At 45.0% G+C, this 19,732-nt stretch overlaps 2 protein-coding genes across 10 annotated transcripts in view; one reads left to right on the top strand and one right to left on the bottom strand.

Moving 5' to 3' along the window:
- Positions 1 to 9,672, bottom strand: part of LOC142001490 (alpha-1,2-mannosyltransferase ALG9) — a 57,059-nt gene extending 47,387 nt beyond the window's left edge. The window contains exons 1-6 of one of the 5 annotated variants that reach the window (XM_074976757.1): positions 9,521 to 9,671; positions 8,971 to 9,157; positions 6,597 to 6,753; positions 6,193 to 6,396; positions 5,538 to 5,747; positions 3,078 to 4,568 (exon numbers count right to left, since the gene is read on the bottom strand). In XM_074976757.1, coding sequence (XP_074832858.1) covers positions 3,386 to 4,568; positions 5,538 to 5,747; positions 6,193 to 6,396; positions 6,597 to 6,753; positions 8,971 to 9,145 — 1,929 coding nt within the window. In that variant the 5' untranslated portion in view covers positions 9,146 to 9,157; positions 9,521 to 9,671 and the 3' untranslated portion in view covers positions 3,078 to 3,385. Of the gene's footprint in view, positions 1 to 1,229; positions 1,572 to 1,673; positions 4,569 to 5,537; positions 5,748 to 6,192; positions 6,397 to 6,596; positions 6,754 to 8,970; positions 9,158 to 9,520 lie in introns of those variants that run through there. The other 4 variants (XM_074976758.1, XM_074976761.1, XM_074976760.1 and 1 more) reach the window with 4 other exon arrangements.
- An 86-nt stretch (positions 9,673 to 9,758) lies between these two features.
- CFAP68 (cilia and flagella associated protein 68) lies at positions 9,759 to 18,618 on the top strand. Of its 5 annotated transcripts, none has more exons than XM_074976767.1 (4): positions 9,759 to 9,856; positions 15,356 to 15,583; positions 16,247 to 16,313; positions 17,613 to 18,618. In XM_074976767.1, exons 2-4 carry the CDS (start codon positions 15,359 to 15,361, stop codon positions 17,807 to 17,809), a joined length of 489 nt encoding a protein of 162 aa, XP_074832868.1. In that variant the 5' UTR covers positions 9,759 to 9,856; positions 15,356 to 15,358; the 3' UTR covers positions 17,810 to 18,618. The 5 variants fall into 5 exon arrangements, with proteins under 5 accessions (XP_074832868.1, XP_074832864.1, XP_074832867.1 ...); XM_074976763.1 differs by lacking the exon at positions 9,759 to 9,856 and adding an exon at positions 10,451 to 10,561 and having other exon boundaries at positions 15,313 to 15,583; XM_074976766.1 differs by lacking the exon at positions 9,759 to 9,856 and adding an exon at positions 10,456 to 10,561.
- Positions 18,619 to 19,732: the final 1,114 nt, after the last annotated feature.

Genomic DNA, 19,732 nt, shown 5'->3' with positions numbered 1-19,732 from the left:
CAATTCCAGCTACATTAATTACATAGCTGGAATTGACATGTATTAATTGAGGCTTACATGCTATCTCCAAGAAGGGAGGTCGATGGGAGCATTCGCTTTGATCGACTTCCCTTACTCCCAATAAGGGGCAGGAGTAGAGGTACCAATGTAGGCATTCTGTTAAGTTCAATTTAGCATGTACCTACCAGGCATGAAAAACTGAACTCCAGAAGATTGACCGCGAGAGGGTCTATCTTCCCAGTAGTGAAGATGTATCCTAAGTCTACAGCTCTGTGCATCCTCCTGCCGGATGTTTCTGCTCAGGGCATCGTAGGCATCCTATTCATTACATTTAAATTTAAGTTGTTTTATCCTTTTACACATGTAATAAATATCACTTCTTCAACAGTTACTTGGTGTAACTAACCCTCATCAAACCTGTGCCCTGTTAGAGACATCTTCCTCGCCCTATTTTACGGACTTACGTGGCCTCATTGCTTTTTTTAATCTGATTTTACTCCTAATTTTTAATACATTTATCCTTGCAACAAACCAGATAAATGTATTAAACGTTTGGGGAGGCTTTAAGCACAGAGGAACTAAGTGACTTGTCCACACAAGGCTGTGGCAGAGCAGAGACTTGCACCCAGGTCTCCCAATCACTAGATAGTCTTTCTGCCCCTTGAATCTCCACTCTGCACTTTCCAAACTCAGCCCTGAGCATAAAGTGGCACGGCTAAGCTCTGACGATAGTGAGGAAATGTACACAGCCAAACTCTGGGTTTGGTTTTTTTTCCTTACTGCTATTATGCTTTACTACAGATCAAACCTCATGTTGATGTCACAGAAGCCATCAGACTGGCCTCTTTGTACGGCACGCAACACTGTGACACTTCAGCACCTGTGCGTCAAGGACATTTCAAAGAAATGCATGCGAGTTCAACATCTACCCAGTGGTTTCTTCTGATGTAAGAAGTGGCTGGAGCTAGACTCTGGAGCAACCACTCTGCAATGCTGAACAAGTCTGGCTGCAGAAACTGAGCCCTGGCGCATTCACTGAGCAAAGTCCTCGCTCCTGTCTACCCATCCCAACCTCCACACAGCCAACCCAGGAGATGCTGCAGACTGAGAGGTCCCTTCCTAGGGAGCCGAGGGGAGCACGGTACTTGCTGTTGGGCCTGCAAAAAGTGCTGTCTCCCGGGTTGCGCTGAGACACACTGACATGGCTACCTACCCCTCAAGGGCCTCACCCTGGTTCCTCTAACACCCCGGGACCCGCACAGCGGCACCACTGCATGGATGCTTCCAAGACTGCCGTGTCAGGCCGGAGGAGGGCGGCGCTCTGGGCCATTTCCAGGCAGTCCGCTCGCCAGGTGGCAGGCTGCCCTCTCTGCTCCTCTTCCAGGCCGTGCCCAGGCCACGTTCTCCTCAGGGATGGAGGGCCGGGCCGGGCCGGGCCCCACCACGCCAGGGTGCTGGGCTGGCGGGCCAGGTTCCTCCTCCTGAGGGAGTGGGGCTCCGCTCCCTACGTCGGGGGCCGGGCTGGCCACCCCGGTTCCCCTGTGCCAGGCTGGCGGGCCGGGCTCGGCGCCCGCCCCTTGCCCCGGCGGGGACAGCCCAGCAGCGCTCCTACCCGCCTCCACACGGCCGGGCCCTGCCCCCTGCCGCCCGTGCACGGCCCGCCTGGCACCTACTCCGCCTTGGCCTCCTCCGGGCCCGGCGCCTCCTCCCGCTGCCGGGCCGGCTCCCCGCCGCCTCCCCTCGAGCGCTGCCGGGCCCCCTTGGCCGCCATGCTTAGCTCGGGCGGCAGCGCGCCGGGCTCCCCCTGCTGCTCGCTGGCGGGGCAGGGGCTGAAGCCAGCGGCGGCCATGCTTCGTGCGGGCACGTTCCTCCCGCCCCCTGTGCGCAGCTGCGGCCGCCGCCGGTCTGCTCGCGGCAGTGGGCACGTGTGAGGGAATCAAGGAATATCGACCCGATGCGCACTGGAGAGCGCCCCACTGTGCATTCAGCGAACCGCTCCCTCCGTGCAAGAAGTGTATGGGGCAGCGCCGCCCGGCGTGCAATTATGTGCAATGTGTGAAATTCTCTCCCTGCAGAGGGGGCGCATAGGGGAGCACTATTCTCAGTGCGCAAGGGGGTGCAAAAGTGTCCCACTGTGCAGGAAATGTGTGGAAGTCTTACCCGCCCAGGAGGTGTAAAAAGGGCACCCTTCACAGGCCCTGAGCATGGGACAATTTGTAACTGCAAAAGGACAGCACACCCGTGTGCAAGCATCCAAGCGTACACAGGGAAGAGTGCAAAGAAAAGCCCCCACTTAGGGATGAATCTGAGACTCCTTCTACACAGGGTATATGGAAAAGAATGCATTCTAAGCGGGCCACCCCATCCAGCTGAAAAATCACTGAAAGATCCTAAACAAGTTAAGGTTATTTAGTAAGAATGTTGCCCTTTATGATGGTTATTGTGTGTCACAGCATGACACCAGTGCTAGATATACTATTCAGATGCACTTTGGTTTGTTACTCATCTGTGTGGTGTTCCTCTGCACCTGCAGTCTACACCTGTTTTCAATTTCTAAATTGTAAGTGTAAGTATCAAAAGCTAGGATCAGTACTGTGTTTCTATTTCACTCTGCCCAGCCAGGCTGCACCTGTTAAACTCAAAAGATCCCCTTTTCAAAACAGAAATTGATCTAAACAAGCACTGGATTACATCACTTTTGCTCTACCCCTTCTACAGAAAAGGATACCACTGCTTTGAGGCATGCGTGGCTTCAGATGTATATTGACTTACTGTGTTGAGACCTCTTGAACCATGAGGCTTGATATATGAAATGCTAATACATTATAAAACCTTGATGGGCAATTGTTGAAGTTTTCCTTTTTCTAGTGTACCTCAGAGTGGCCATCAATAAATGCTCCCAGCTTAATATAGTCAAGGAACATTGAGCGGACTTGTCCAGGGAGTGACCTTAAATTCACCTTTGGCACAAAGGAGCAGAATCACTGTCAACTCCACTTTTTTTTTTTATGGGAACCTATTAAACAAACCCACCTCTGAGATCTGACATTTCAACAGTCACATTCAGTCAGGCAAGTGGAAAGCAGCTGGATTTTATAATCATTGAGAGCAGAATTAAAGTAAGTACATAGCATTTTAAATTAAATCAGCACAGCCTTTATAAAAGACATAAGTTACCAAGACATAATGGTCTGAAGAAGTGGGTCTGCCCCACGAAAGCTCACCTAATAAACTATTTTGCTCGTCTTTAAAGTGCTACTTGACTGCTTTTTGTTTTCATAATTCTAACACATAGTATTAGAGACCATACATGAGGTCCAGCCTTCTCAGAACTAAGTGTATTAAGGGTGCTGTTGATGGAGGTATGCAAACAGCCCACAACCATCTACCTAAGAGTTACCTGCAACCATTGCTGTATCTCCTTTCTAAACTGCATCTGCATCTCTGCCACCTGCTGGCGAGTCAGTGCCTTGTCACAGGACTGGAAAGTTAATCTATAGCAGAGGCTGGTTTGTCCAGTCTGTGGATGTTGAAAGCTGTCAAGAAGCTGGATGGATATAACTGTTTCTTGTGACACGCATCTGGCAATGGTATGAAATGCAATTTCATCAAAGTGTTTTGACTCAGGAACCCAGAAGCTGACATCATGCACATAGGAAGGTGGATAGAGTGAAAAGCTCTTAAAAGGTCCTAACTCTCCTCCAATAAACTGATTTAGGAAACGCTCATCTGAGGTCCACAGCATTCGCCAGTCAGAAATTCCACAAATTTGCATGGCTAGCAGGTCAAGATTCACTGATGCATACACCATGCACAGTTCACTGTCTACTGATCCATAGGGAGCCGCTGATATGGCTCCTATACAAGTTCCACTGGTTTTGGAGTCTGAAGTATTTTTCACATAAATAAAATTCTGAGTTTTATGAAGCTGAGGCTCAGACATGACAGAATCATTTAACTCAAATGTTTCAGAGTTTTTCGCTTCCTTTGTAGAGTTCAAAACAATACATGAAAGACATGGAAGGAGAGATCTTATTGTATTTGTAATATTACACATAAACATCTGGATACAGTTGCCTTCTGTACCCTTACTAACTGCACATATAAAAAGAGTCTCGTGAAAAACAGGCGGAGTGTGAGCAGAGATCAGACACTTCCTAAAGACAGGCCCAGTGAGAACATGCAGAGTCCCAGGGAGAAAGCTCAGCTTTTGTACCATATCCTGAACATAAATCAGAAAGGAAGATCTAAGATGAAAACATTCTGAGAGCTGGTCTCCCTCCTGAGCCTTCATCTTATCATCTTGGTCTATGTCCTTGCAATAATCAAGGCCAGAAAATAAAACACCTCTTGCTGTTTCATTAAACGTAGGTTCACAAGCTGGATTTTGTTCTGTGTTGGGAATGATCCAAAAGCTGTTTGGCTGAAAAGCAGTGCTCAGGTGGCCTTGGTGCAGCAGAGGAATGGACTGGTTAACCCTTTGTAATGGGAAGGTTTGGCTGAGTTGACGGATGAGCTTTTCATTTATTGTTCTTACAGGATGATCTGAATTAACGTCTAGAAAACCCCTATTAAAAACAAAACAGGAGATTATAAAAATCACCACATGGACTTCTAAAAAACAAACACATTCTCCTCTGTTTGAAATTTAAGACAAGTATGATGAACAACTTCTCCAAAGCGATCTTTAATGGTAAGCTTGCTTCCAATAGTCATCTGGACAAAGCAAACCTTTCGTCATGGTGGTACAGTTGTTACGAAAACATCTGCAGGACGTAAGAGTTTATGTTAATAGTTATAATTGAGGATCAGTTGCAGGCTACGTCTACACTACAAGATACATTTGAATTTAAGGCAATTAGCTCCACTGTACCAGGTGATCGTCTTCACTGTAAATATTATAAAACCCAGCGTTAAATTCAATCTTATTAAATTCAATTTTATATCATCTGGTAATGTTAACGTAGTCGCACTTTGACTGGGGGAAGGGATGGGGAATTTCTTAAAAACTAGCATTAAAATCCTATTTGAGAAAGCCAATCAAGGTATGTAACCTTGAGATATTCTCCAGAATATGAACCAATTCAGAGACTGATTAAAATTGTTAGTTTTCAGTCCTAACTCTCTTCAGCAATATTAGCACACACAAAGCAACTTAAAATGCTTTGTCACTGCACAATGTTTGTTTAAGATTTTACTCTTCTACTCCTGTAGCTAAGACCAACGTAACAATTGTGGCTACTACGGCAAGCAAGTTATGCTCTTTTCTGAAGCCTCTGGACCACAAATATGGTCTTCTCTTCTGGACCATAAATATGGAACCAACACGTTAAAAAAAAAAGTTTTCTGTTTTCCCTCCAAGAGAAAATAGAATTTGGAACATTTAATAATTACCTGTTTTATGGATGCAAACTGATTGTTCACACAAGATTATGGATTAAGTTAGCAGTGGACTCTACCCAGCTTTGCTTACTATCAGTACAGCTCAAATGCAGCCTGGTGAGTACAAATGAACCAGATTGGACTTGCATGCTTACCTGCTAATTTTATCCATAAATAATTCTGGAACCCGGAAGGAAATCCACTTGCCTTCCAGTTCAGTTTGGCAGATCACAGGCCTGGGATGTGGAAATGGCAAACTCCGAGTGAAGATGTGGTTTAATGCATCTTCCACAGAGAAGGATTTATCCTGACTCCTGGCAACACGCACAAATGCACCACATGGTAAAGTAACTGGTATTTGAGCACTATTAAACAAAAGCAAGTAAGTGACGTTGACTTGACTAGAAAACCAATAAATTAGTCAATATTGTGTTGTCTACTTTGCAGAAGATCTAGTACGCAACATTGAGCTAAGCAATCAGACCAATCATATGTGGAGTCTCTCCATCCCCTTAGTATTAACAGTTCCATTTAGAAACAGAAATGCTAATCCTGGGATTTAAGATGCCATGCTAGCATTTTTTCTGGCAGATACTCTCTCTAAAAGCAAGAATGTCAAGCGTTTCTTATTCACCCGACTAAGAGACAGAAGAAATGCGTACTGCATCTTTATTGAATGAAAAACAAATTAGAGAGGGTTTCCTCTCCACAAGACAAAGCTTTGGACTCAGACTGTTGTGTAGGGCACTAGTGAAATGCCTTAGAAGCACAAAGAGTATCAATGGCTTTTTTGCCACACGAACAGATTACCTGTAGCCAGTGCACTTATATCCATGAACACCTTTTGAGTTGAAGGGATGAACATCACTCAAGATGAACCCCGCTTCTGCTGCCTTTGCCACGACTTGCCAGCTGTTGTGCCACTCTCTCATTGGCTGATCTGCAGGCGTTCCTCCCTGCCCTTTGCAAAGAGCTACATGGACCTCTCCCTTGTCTGTGAGCACATCTGTGCAGCTAGAACAAGAATTAGTTGGTAAGTACTCTTCCAGGAACAAAGAAAGTTCAAGGGAAAAGGGGCAGTTTATAAACTATAGATTTTAAACAGTCACTGCAAACTGCTTTGAATTTAAGGCACTAGTTTCAGGAACCAAATGCACATTCTATAGAAAGGCTCAGTAGGCCACATGGTAGCTACTTTATTTCACTTTACTCACCTCCAAAAAAATTTTGCAAGAAGCTCTCTGTTCTTTGTCACCCCAGCTTTCCTTCCACAGTGAGGGAAATTGAAATAAATGCAATCAAAATTTCTCTTCCCTGGCAAAAAATAGTCCTTCAGTTTGGTGCAGTCCACAGAAAAGCAAACATTAGCCCCTGAAACAGTAAAGAAAAGCACCAGAGCAGAGGACTTAAAATGACAGACTCTTTATTGAAAAGAGTATATAAGTAACAGATGAAAAGGGAGACAATAGGGCTTGGTTATTTTAATGGGGACTTTCAATGTGCCAAACAGTTTCTACTGTTAGTCAAAAAGGTGACAAGTGAAAAGGAAAAGCAAATTCCCTTTTCAAAATCACAGATATTAAGAAAAGTCCTATATATGGTCCCATCTTGCTCATCCCATAGGGACGAATGAAGCATTGTTCTATGATTCTATTTTATAGAACTTTACCCAGTCCAGATTTAGTATCACTTGGCATTTCCTTTCCTTTTCCCTTACTTGCATGAGGGATGTAAAATCCCTTTTAATTAAACCATAGATTTAACTAGCTAACCAATTAACTGTGTGGGAGGGGCAGCTCCCCTTTGTGTGTGCCCTCCGCCCCACCAGTGGCTTGTGATGTACAGGGAACCAGGACTGCCCTGGCCTTGTAGTGTCCCTGCCTACTGCACTGCTGAAGATGCAGGGGTGCTGCACCAGCCAGCCAAAGCAGCGCCGGTCCCTGGTGTGCCTCAGCGCACCTGGAGCAGGCTCTGTCTGTGGCGGGGGGGTTGGCATTGAACATTGCTCCTTTCTGCTAAGAGCCTATCCCCAGGCACAGCATCTTCCCTGTCCCCATTTGCTCTCCAATCCAGGAGTGAAAGTAACAAACTTTCTAACTGGTACATATCATTGTGCGTGCACTGCTCTTAAAACGGGGGCTACAAAACCTATGGTTTGATATTATTTATTATGGACTGGCTTGTGTTCACAGTATTGATTTTATAACAGAATTTGGAAAAAATGGCTCTTCTTGCTAGTTTGACTGCAGACCCCTGATTTAGGGTGAGACTTACCAGTTAACTGGTTAAACTCTGACATCCCTAACCCCTACTAGAAGTGATCCCATTGGAAAGCAGAGAAGCTATAAGCTACAAGATTTTCCCTGGAGGAGAAAGGAATCCACTAGATTCAGGAACCCAAACCCACTAGAAGTGATGGCAGGAAGTTAAGCCCCCTTTTACTTCTACCACTATGGATGGTGCTTTGTTATTTTGCCTTTAATCTGATTGAAATTAGACTGGAACTTCAAGGTATGAGTATTTGGAGGTTTTTCAGTCCTCTACAGGAAGATATCCAGAATCACCTTTATTTCTTCTCAGGAAATGCGCTCCCTTGTGAAACTAATATGTGGGGGAATGTTTGAAGAGTTTTAATTTTGCCTACAAACCATTTCCTATTTTAGTAACTTGGTTCTTTCTCCACAGGCCCTTAATCATTATAGGTGCATCTACACTAGCCGGCTACTTCGAAGTAGCTGGCACAAAGTCAAAATAGTAAGCATCGCGTCTACACGTGCTGTGAGCAATTCTGATGTTAAAATCGACGTTAGGCAGCGAGACATGGGAATAGCGCCCTACTTCGATGTTCAACATCGAAGTAGGGCTTGTGTAGACAATTTTCTTCCAGCTACATCAAAATATCGGGGTCCTCCATGGCGGCCATCAGCTGAGGGATTGAGAGACACTCTGTCCAGCCCCTGCAGGGCTCTGTGGTCACTGCATGCAGCAGCCCTTAGCCCAGAGATTCTGGCTGCTGCTGCAGCTTGGGGGGGGAGGTCCATGCTGCGTGCATGGGGTCTGCAACCGGTTGTCAGCTCTGTGGATCTCGTGATGTGCAGGGCGAGTGTGTCTGGGAAGGGCCCTTTAAGGGAACAGCTTGGGGCTTTGCTGGCCCCTTATTTCGACAGGGAGCACGTGCGTGTGTGTGGACGCTCTGTATTTCCTTCCGGGGTGGCTCCTTTCAATGTTCTCTGTCGCTACTTCGACGTTGAATGTTGATGGCACCAGCCCTAGAGGATGTGTAGATGACACACGTCGAAGTAGCCTATTTCGATGTAAGAACATTGAAATAGGCTACTTCGACGTAGTGCGCTAGTGTAGACGTAGCCAATGACCAATAATGTTGTTCACTACAAGGATCTTGTTTCAAACAGATGTTATAAAAAATCTTGAAATACAGTTAAATTTCTTCATCCAGTGAGATTTCAAGTTGAAGAATTGTTCCTTTTCATAATTTTATCCACTTCTTCAGTTATTCATTCAGCTGGGGACACTTAACATTCAGCCGAATATAAAATGTAAAGGAATTTTCTTTGGGGATTTATTTACCTTTCCTTCTCAAATGCTGTATGTTATTTTTAGCAAGCGCCTGTCTGCAAACAGTCTCTTCACTCTCATAGCAAGTGGCTGTGATATGAGTTCCGTGATCGCTGGCATCACACAAGAAGGCAGAAAAGGAAAAGTTTCCTTCCCCAACTAGAAGGAGTTGGCGGGTCGGTTGCATGGTATCAAAAACCTAAGAACAAGGAAGATGGGTCAGGGCCAACTTGTGCCATCACAGTGTCAGGCTCTAACAAGAGACCCGGTAGCCCAATGCATTTCACGGTGTCGCGGTTGAGGCCGAGTTTTGGCACTCACATTTCACACACACCCCGCTTTCGGGAAAAGAGACTCTCCGTTTTACACCCCCACCCTCCTCTGCACGAAACAGCTCTGACAATTCACCCCATCTCCCCCACAGCCTAACGGTGAAGTGTCCCACGCAGAGAGAGGGGCCACACCCCGCGGCTCGTCTCCGCGCAGAGTGAGAAGGACGCCCCCGGTTCCCTCCAGCCAAGCGCCCGCCCAGAGAATGAACTCCCCGCCCCCCACGACCTACGAAAGCTCAGCGCTCCAAGGGAGATAGGAAGACGGGACTCCCAAGAAGCTCGATCCGAGCAGGGGCTTCTCAAAACAGGCATCTTCCCACGACCAAACAGCTCCCCCCGGCCACGCCGCAACCCGCCGCTCGACGCTCCCTGAACGTCACTTCCTCCTCGCGAGTCGCCTCACTTCCGACGCGCGGCTTGTGACGTTAGACGCGTTGCCGGGCGACCAGAGGAACAGGCTCCGCCTCTCCAAGCAACGAGCCCGATTCAGGCTGCGAATCGGGGTCTCCCCTTCCCGAGCCCAGCCAGTGACTTCATCGCACCAGAGCCGGGACAAGGAGCTGGGGGTGTGGTCTGGGACTTCTGGGTGAATTTAGAGGAGGAAGGGGCGTTAGTGCGAGGGCGGGACGTCGGAGGTGGGGCCTGGGTGTGCGTGGGAGGAGCTAAATCAGTGGGTGGGGCCTGTTGTCCAACGGCCTTCAGGTTTCGTTTAGGAGGCGGGGCCTGAATTCGCGTGGGCGGGGCTAAATAGTGGGCGGGGTCTGACGCCCAATGTGATGGGGCGAGATATAAGCGGCGAGGCTTGGGCGCACGAGTGCGGTTTATATTGCATGTGGGTGAAGTTATTATGGTGCAAGGGGGATTTAGGCAGAGATGTGGTGGGGGCATGTGGTGAGAGGGTGAGGTATTGGGGTGCAATAGGCAGGCTAGTGTTGTCTGTGGCAGTGGAAAGGGATACTAATTCGGAGGGGGAGAAGAGGTTCTAGTCCCCACCCCCTTTCCCTGAGTTTCGTACGAGAAATATATTCACTCTAGCTTTTAATTCTGACAGCTTGAGTGTAATATGTAGTAAATTCAGAAGCTGGGAGCAGGAGAGTGTTTGTGGCAGGAAGTTTGTGACCCCCCACTTGTGTGAACAAGGACAAGCAGGTTAAGATAACAAAAGGCTTATTAAGGTACATTAAGGGTGGTTAGATGATCCTGAAAGCATTGGCAGGCATTCCAGTTAATAGGAAGCAAAAGATTGGATTGGACAGAGAGAATCCAGGGAGGTAATTAGTGAGACCCCCTGGGGTCTGTACCAGGGTCAGTGCAAGTTAATATGTTCAGAAATTACCTGTAAAAGTGGGTATGGAGGGGGATGACAAAAGTTGCAGAGAGTACAACATTACTCAAGATAGGTAAGTCAAAGCAGACTGTAGAGTCACAAAGGAATCTTGCAAAACTAGGTGACTGGGCAACACAATGGCAGATTAAATTGACTGTTGATAAATATATAGTAATGTACGGAGCAAAACTATAATCTCAACTATACCTACAAAATGAAGGTTAAATTAGCTGAGCCAATCAATAAAGAGATCTTGGTTTCATTGTAAATAGTTGTCTGAAAAACATCTGCTCAATAAAACAGTGACCAGAATATTGGGAATTATTAGAAAAAGGACTGATAATAAGAAAATATCTTATTGCCACAATATAAATCTATTATACCCTCACATACTGAACACTGTGTGCAGATCTGCTTAACCTTATCTCAAACAAGAAGGATTTGGAAAAAGTACCAAGATGGCAAACACAACTGGTTAGGGCAATGGAACAGCTTCTGTGGGAGGAGAGATTAAAAAGACTTGACTTTTCAACATGAGAAAGAGATGCCTAAGGGTTGATCTTTAGGTTATGTATTATTACATGGATTACTTATAAATTTCCAGTTCTCACTTTGAGAGTTGACAGGTCCTTGTCCCAGCATCAGGCCCAGAATTTAAATTATTCTATAGTTGGGAACCCTGATGTGTACAGGTGCAACACTCTCACAATGGGAACTCTTGTATATTGACATATATAGATTATTAATACATTTAGCACAGTCATAAACACCCCAACTTCACTGAAAATGCATCATCTTTATTTCCTTGTACTCACGCCAGTCCTTCTAGAACAACCTAAAGTGTTATTCATTGTCTTCCTCATCCACATCTTCCCCCTCATCACCAGAGGAAATCATTCTGGCACCTCTCTGGTCTCCACCTCCTTGCTGTGCCATTTCTAGGCTCGGATACCTAGGATATATTTCCCTTTCACCTTACTTTTATTTCCTCCCTTTCCTAATGGTGAAGTGTCTTTTTCCTATTGGTCAGTACATCACTGATTTCAACTTACTATCATACACATCATTTTGTTATCATGGCCCCTTTTGTGGTGATGTATCACATTTGTTACTTCTGTCCTACCGTGACAAGTATCAGAGAGGTAGCCATGTTAGTCTGTTGTTTCGAGAACAACAAGAAGTCTTGTGGCACCTTATAGGTTAACATAAGCTTTTGCTCCAAAATATCTGTTAGTCTGTAAGGTGCTACAAGACTTTTTGTTGTCCTACTGTGTTATTTGATTTCAGCTTTCTCAGTTATTTCAGGTTTTTCCAAGTTGTGATGTACCTGTTAAATTCTTGCAAGCCACCGTGCCGTTGAAGGTTGCTTTATCTAAGTGAAAGGTGCCAAATGTATGCCCATTGACTTCACTAGGTGAAAGATCCCAGACGTGTATGCTAGCTTTGCCTTAGCTCAACATGCATGATCTACTGGTCGTATCCTGTATTACAGCCGTACCACATTAATATAAACCTACCGTAGCACATTATAATAAAAATATAATCAAACCATAAGAAAAAAAATCTGTGAGAAAAAAATATCCAGATATAGATATGGCTGAAGATATGTAGGCAAGCCAGCCAGTTAGCCCTGTAGGCTACATGGGGTATATTACAGAGGTTTATAAAATCATGACTGGAGTGGAAGAATTGCATAAGGAAATGTTATTTATTCCTTCGCATAACACAGGAGCATGTACGTGCCCTGCCATAACCCACTATAGTCTACTTGACTTTCTTCCCTCTGAGAGCTGAGACAGGAGTCCAGAGGGGGTTGTTTTCCTCTCAGTTAGTAACAAAGTAGGATACATTAAAATATTAAACCTAGCCAGTGTCCCTTAAGTGACTTGGCACAAAATGTCAGAACATGTTATTAAAGAGGCATGGGTCTGATATTTAATTTTCTTTTGTTTATATAGGAATTAGATACAAGGCACCCAGCTAATTACTGGTAGCCCCTGGAATCACCATGGAAGTTGTTCCCCTTCTCACCTGAAATGGTATCACACAACACTGAAGCTCTGCGCTGAAGTCTCTGTGCCTGGAACCTGCAGAGTTTCTTTCCCTTGTCATGGAGGAGCTCTGTGCCAGGAGAGCAGTCCTTCATGCATGGGCAGAGCTCACCTTTAAGTTCATAGTGACTCAGGTGCTTGTGGCTATTTACAGTGTTTTCTTTCTTCCACTGCTCAGTTTTGGTTTTGTTTTATTTAAAAAAACAACTGGAAAATTGAGCACAGAACTCTGCATTACAATGATATTGTTAACATTACAGCTCTAAACAAACCAAACCGTACTTGAGTTCCCTTCCCATTGTCATGCTAATTTGGCTATGTCATTGGCTGGGAATATCTCCTGGCCCTGTTTCCCAGGTTCATTGCGTAGCTCAGTGTGTTACTGTTCATACCATTAAATGTCTCCAGTAAAACATGGCACTTTATGATTTGCATTTCCAGATTTTTCATCATTTGAAGTCACAAGTATGCATCTTGGATTTGATTAAACAATAGTCTTTTGCCCATATGTGGAACATTTCAGCCTCAAAACACTGTACATGCATTAACTTTTAAATGTAATAATCAGTCTGTAATACAGAAATCACCTGAAAATCATGCCTGTTTGGCCTGAGATAAAAAGAGCTTTCCTTCATGTAGGGCCTAGTCCAATGCCCCCTGAAATCAGTGGGAGTACTTTAATTGATTTCAGTGGGCTTTGCATCAGGTCCGTGCTGAGGGGGAATTACTTATCTAACTCAAATGATACATTTTTGAGGATAATCACCATACATGAAAGGCACCGTGCATGGATCACGTATTTTACTCCAATGTTTTGTTGAGTGCAGAAGGCTTTGCAACGAGTATGGGGTAGTATTCTGGCACTTGGAGGTAGCTACATAGCTGAACAATAATGGCTCATGTGGCTGCCCCTGGGGGTAGCTTTTATGCACCTGTTTAATTTGTAGTCATTGCTATGTGTCCAGGTGCATTGCTATCACAACATCTGCTCGCAAAAGTTTTCAGTAAACAAAAGTGTTACAAGTGTCCCACTTCACAGGTTCACAGTAGCTCGTGACATAAGCACTAGTTGATGATAAGGACATGAGCTCATAAACAGGACCAAATCAGTTTTTCTGGCTGCCTGCCACAGCTCCTGGTCCCTGCTCTTACTCCATTGGCACAGCTTTTGGAGCGTTCAGCCTCAGCTATACCATTCTAATAAGGCGGCTGCACTCTTATCCACACAAGTGTGCTGAGGTTCCCGTGTGGAACTTTTGTCAGAGACCCTTCGATCACCTACATACCAAACAGCAGGACACGGGGTTTGTGATTCCAGAACAGCTGTGTGCAATGGAGGAGAGTCTTATGTCACTGGGCCCATCAGAGTCCACAGAGTGTGAGGTATTTTTTGTGCAGGACTGGTGTCCATGTCTCTCTTGACTCCTGATCTCTGCCTGATCCTTTATAGTGTTCTTTTGAGAGTATTAGAAGACCTGTCCATAGACTTTTTTTAGATTTATTTCCTTTTTTCGTTCACCATCCACACATACCTCAAATTCTTTCTTAAAGCTTCCATCTTCCAAGAACCTCAGGTACTAACCTGTCTCTGAAAAATGCAGCCCACAGTCTGGTGCAGGGAGAGGGCTGGGAATCGTCAGCCAGGTGAAGATCACAGCGGGATCAGGGTCTAGGTTAGCACCACCGTTTGGGCCTCTTTGTGTGTTCATAGCTATCCAGGTATTGGACTGTGTCTTCCTTTATATCCTGGGTAGCACTGAATCCATTATCAACAGTTTACAAATAAATTGTGATAATAATGTTTCATTTTCTATTTCCAGACCCTCTTTTCACAGCAAAAGGGGCCAAACACTGGTATGTTTAAAATCTTCCACTGTATCCCAAGGTTCCTGTCCAGAATAATGTAGACACTGTATGTATATTTTTGCAGTTCTGAGAACACTGTTATTCCTTAATTACAAAGACTGGAATTCTCCAGTGTTACAGTTCAGCTGTCTGAATTAGAAACTGCTTTCAACACCTACTCTTATTCACTATCATAATGAAAGATCTGGAGACCTTCCTGAGCTGAAGGGGCAGAAACCTGGCAAAGTCCAGCAGACTGTATCCATAATAACTATAATTCCATAATTCTATCCAGAGGAAGGAGGGTCTAGGCAAATACGATTGTACTTAAAGCTTTCTGTGTGTATTTATAACAACAACACGGGCACTGTCTGCCAGTCTCTTTTGTGTAGCCTTTCAGCTACCGTTCAGTGGAAGAAAACTGTTAAGAATTTCTTGACTACGAGCAGTAAGAGACTTCAAATTGGAAAATGTTATGACCTGAGCAGATGATGTGGTGTTTGCTAGTCACAAATTCTAATTCCAGTTTAGACAGCTCCCTGTAGCCTTCAGGAAGATGAGAATAATACTGTTCTGAAGGGTCTAGCAGAGTCTGTGAGACTTGAAGAGACGGAAAAAACTGTGTTAATTTCTAAGTAAGGAAAGATCACGTACACACACACACACACATTCCTAGGAAAGTTTTTGCATCAATAATAACCAATGTTGCACTTCAGTGCTAAGTGAAGGGTTGGAAGCTACATGTCCTGCTGCCAGGAGCATGGAGAACGTCTTTTCATGCATGGTTTTGTCTTTTCAGAGATACAGACACCCTCAGTGTGGTTTTGGGTTTCTGTTCCTAGATCATGTCCCTGTCATGTTTCTATAACCCACACCGTGGTTCCTTGATACATGCTACCGGCCATGCAGAAGTGTGGACAGACTGGAACAGCACTTCCAAGTTCACTCAGTATGGCTGGAGATGCACCACCAATGAGGATGCTTACTCCAACAAAACCCTGATAGGGAACTGGAACCAGGAGCGGTATGATATCCGGCAAATCGCACAGCCCAAACCACTTCCTTCCCAGGTACAAACATTTCTGTTCCTCCAGTCCTTTCTATTGGCCTCTAAAAGTGAAAGAGCAGATACCATCAGAACCTCCAGGCCTACCATCTCTTCACTCTAAACCTCACGCTGGCCCTGTTAGCAGGCACAAAGACTTGAGAAATTGCTTTTGCTCTCCAATACCCAGCCTTGAATCCATCAACGAAAAGGCCCAGATGCATGCCACCCTCAATCATTTGACCATTCCCAGATCCATTCACTTTATTTTCACCTGGTTCCTGGTGTTCTTTCATTTGCTGTTAACATCCTGTCCCTAGTTACTGACTCAGTGGCAGCATCTCCACCTCTCTTCCTGGATACTCCAAGGTATTGGTGTCAGTAGGGCAGTTTAACCACAAAGTTGCTGTGGAAATTCTGCCCTTCGACACCTCAGCAAAGCCATTAAAGTCAGATTGTGCCATGGTATGAGCCACTCATAACTCAGAAGTGTTTCACAGGCCAGAGCTATGTTTGCTTGGGACTCAAGCCATAGGCGTGTCAGTTGTGCAGTGGCCTTACCTTCCTTACAATGCAGAGGGATTGTGATTTCAGATGCTTTGGTGAACAAACTTCATTTAAGTGTTACACAGTATTTTTAAATATTTGTTTATATTTTGCTGCACTAAACATGGGCTTTTCCTTTCAGTATGCTCACTACTTTGAATCAGTGTTTTCATCTGATTACAACAAGGAAAGGCATCACGGCTCAAGAAGTAGGTGCACAGAACTAAAGCCAGTTTGATGAGTGCAGTATCTGAAAAGAAATTTGTAAATGACAGTCACATATTCAGAGAAGAAAACACAGTTCCAGCGTGTCCATTCTCTACTGAGTCATGTCCCTAGATTTAAATGGGAGCTCATATTTCCAGTCCCATGGGGTCTGTGATGTTTGTATTTCAAGTGTTCTCTTTATAATCTTCAGACTGGGAAATAAAAGTTCCTTATCAAAGTGCATATGAGCAGGGCTGTGGAGAGATTTCGCTGGGTCCCGGAGGGAGCTGCCTGCACCCTCTGGAAGGGGCGAGGCTTCAGGTTGAAGGGGCATGTCTGGAGGCTAGCTTCCCCCCATCTAGCCCTTCTGTGCCACCATGCCTGCAGGGTGCATGCTGCTAGGGACTCCAGTGGTGATTGGAAGGGCCCACGGCTCTGCCCCCTTGGCACCTCTGTCGGCAGACCTGCACATGAGCATCTTGCTTGAAAATCCCTATTTGTTGCTCCTGGCTCTCTGTCCTGTCAGTTTTACAGCCTTACAAACATCTACTTTGCAGAAAACAGCTCAGCTGATCCCTCTATTCAGTCTCATTTCTGGTTGTGTTTGAAGGCTACAACAATGTTTCAGTCCAGCTAGGGACATTTTGCTAATCTCTCACTTTACACTTGACATTGTAGAAGGAACAAGAGGAATACTTGTATGAATGTAACATTTTAAAGTAGAACATGCTTCCAGTATCAGGAAATTAAAGCATAATGGATGCAAACAATGACATTATGGGCCACATTGTCTCTGGAGAGAGAGGTGAGATGGGAACAGTATTTACAAGAACAGATTAAATCAGCACTCCATCGAGTCTGGAGTCCCTGCCTCCAGTGTGTGTCAGAAAACATCTATGTCCATGGCCTGATGCTTCGAAGTAAGATGTAAAAGCTCCAAAATGCACCCGTAAATCTGGCAGTGTTTAAGGAGCTGGATTATTTGGTTTTCCTGACCTAGGATGGGACAGCACTTCCGTGCTTTCTGAATCCAATGTTATGGAACCATGGCACCTTAGACAGGATCTTTCCAACAAATTCTTGTGATTAAGTAATATTTCCAGGAATTAGGATAAAACCCTGGACAATGCTAACTGGCCAAGAGTGCATAGTGTACAGCTGTGCTTTATGTTTAGTCCATGTTCAGCTTTCCTATCAGCTGGTAGAGGTTGGGTTTGTTCTTGTTGTCTCCTCTGTTCACCTCACAATGGCCTTCTTATTTCTTTGCCTTTATCTCACGCTTTTCTCCTTTCTGCTCTCAGGATTTACACGAGAACCTCATTGGTTTCCTGGACACCAGCCAGAACTGGAACCCCCACCTCTCAAACCAACTGCTCAGTCCTGCTACATGATAGATTATGGACCTCCTCAGGGCAGAACTCCCCTCATCTGTGAGATGCAGGGGAAAGAACAGGATGGTGGATCAACAGAAGCAATAGGAGCAAAGAGAGGCTGTTAACTTGAAATCAGCCGTGTGGTTTGAATGACTCCAACCCATGAGCTGTGTGGGGGCCATTCTTCAAGTCATAAAACTTTTCCGATAATAAAACACACAGCATCAGTGACAAGTAAATGCTTTCTCAGGCTCATGCCGTATTGTTTGCAATGCCATATATTTCTTTCTTCTAGCATTTTAATTTTTACCTTGTTCAGAGGACTCTGGGATTGCCTTTTGCTGACTGATACGGCATCGAGACAGAAAGCCCCGAGAATGTTTTAAAGATGTTACCAGGTTTTGTCAGTGAGGCATTGTGTATAAGCATGGCCGGTTATTCTTCCACAAAATGTGATTAATTTAGTTTTAATTTTGTTTCTGCCACATTAAAGCCCTAGGGAATGTCATATCTGGCATATAAATCTGTCACTTCTGAAATGTTTTGTGTGTCTAGTGAAGCGAAGATAATGAACTATCTGAGAAAATGAAGTTTAGGCTCTAATAGAAATGTCACCACTCTCACCTCACAGGACAGATCTGCATGTGACAATTCTCTCCACTCCATTCTGTGCTAGAGTTACAGACTAAATCAGATCAATGCTACCACTGTTTTCCCTTTGCCAGCATCCCTGAGGATTGAGTTGCTTGTGGCAACTGAGTAAAACTCTGTATCACTGTACAATCAGCTGAACATATTAATACATCAGCTGCTATTTATTGTTTGAAGGGCACTGGCTGCATAGTTTCAGAATGATGTGATTTGTACCATGAGAGCAGGACATTTTTCTCCAGTGTTGCTATAACTGTGTTTACAGCAACTTTGCAACTGTAACCAGTATCTGCTCTGAATTAATTGCTGTCTTTGGACATTACCTCACAGTGTGTCTTATTCTAGAGATTTCAGATACCATTTTCCTCCCTTAAGCATCATCTGATTTCCATAACCTGAGTGGGCTTAGACCATTCTGGAATTTTTGAACCAATTAAATTAATTGCCCCTGGAACAACTTTTCTGATACTTGTAAGGCATGTTTGGCAGGCATCTGGGATTTGGGGAGCTCAGATCCAGGAAAAAATGTTGAGGGGAAAATGGATCGTGTACCTGTAATTGCCCACAGCAGCACTCAAACCTGGGACCTCTGGAGTTTAGTGCATGAGCCTTTACAGTTTGAGCTAAAAGACAGCTGGCTGTCATTTAAGGCTGTAGAGGAGACTCATTCTTTCTCTGTGTAAGTGGTCTAAGTGCTACTATATGGGACACTGAACCACACCCAGGTGCATGGGTTACACACCCATATTGTAGCAAAAAATGTCTGCATATAAAGTGAAACCAGCAAAGTGTTCTGTTGTGCCTCAGGCTGGGGGAGGCTTTGCTTTCATGAAGGGTGATGTCCTCTGACTCCTGCGATGCTCCATCCCTGAGCTCCCTATTCCTCCATTGTCAGCCTGTAGGAAACAGGCAGTGCTGGTGGGGTTCAACGTAAACTTCTGCCCTCACTGAAACTTGCAGCTGGAGACAGCTCCCTGTCTCAGATTCCTCGCTACTCCACTCTCCCTCCATGAGGGAGAGACAGGGAGCCTGGGGCCAGTGGAGGAGGGTCAATCATCACCTTCCCAGCCTGAAGCCAAAACAAACTAGAAAAGCTACCAAGGGGCCCTGAGAGAGGCTTTGCTGCTGGTTGCTGGTCTCTGTGCTCAGTAGAGGGAGGATTATAAGCAATCTCCTGCATCTGGCCTAGCTCAGGGTTGTGTTTATGCAGTTCTGTGTCCAGTTCTCACAGAGTGTCATTCATATGTGGGAGAATCAAATTTAGCAGCTTGCCATTTTCAGCACTCTGGGTTTATTATGCAGGGATCAAATCCTCCAGTCCTTATTCAATCAAAACATCCACTCAAGGATGCAGCAAGCAGCAAGTACCGGTTGAGCAAACACCAGATAAAATCTTC

Source organism: Carettochelys insculpta, chromosome 25, assembly GCF_033958435.1.
Source record: "Carettochelys insculpta isolate YL-2023 chromosome 25, ASM3395843v1, whole genome shotgun sequence".
NCBI classification, from domain to species: Eukaryota; Metazoa; Chordata; order Testudines; family Carettochelyidae; genus Carettochelys; species Carettochelys insculpta.
The sequence above is the reverse complement of the archived record's forward strand: the minus strand, read 5'-3'. Positions and strand labels throughout refer to the sequence as shown.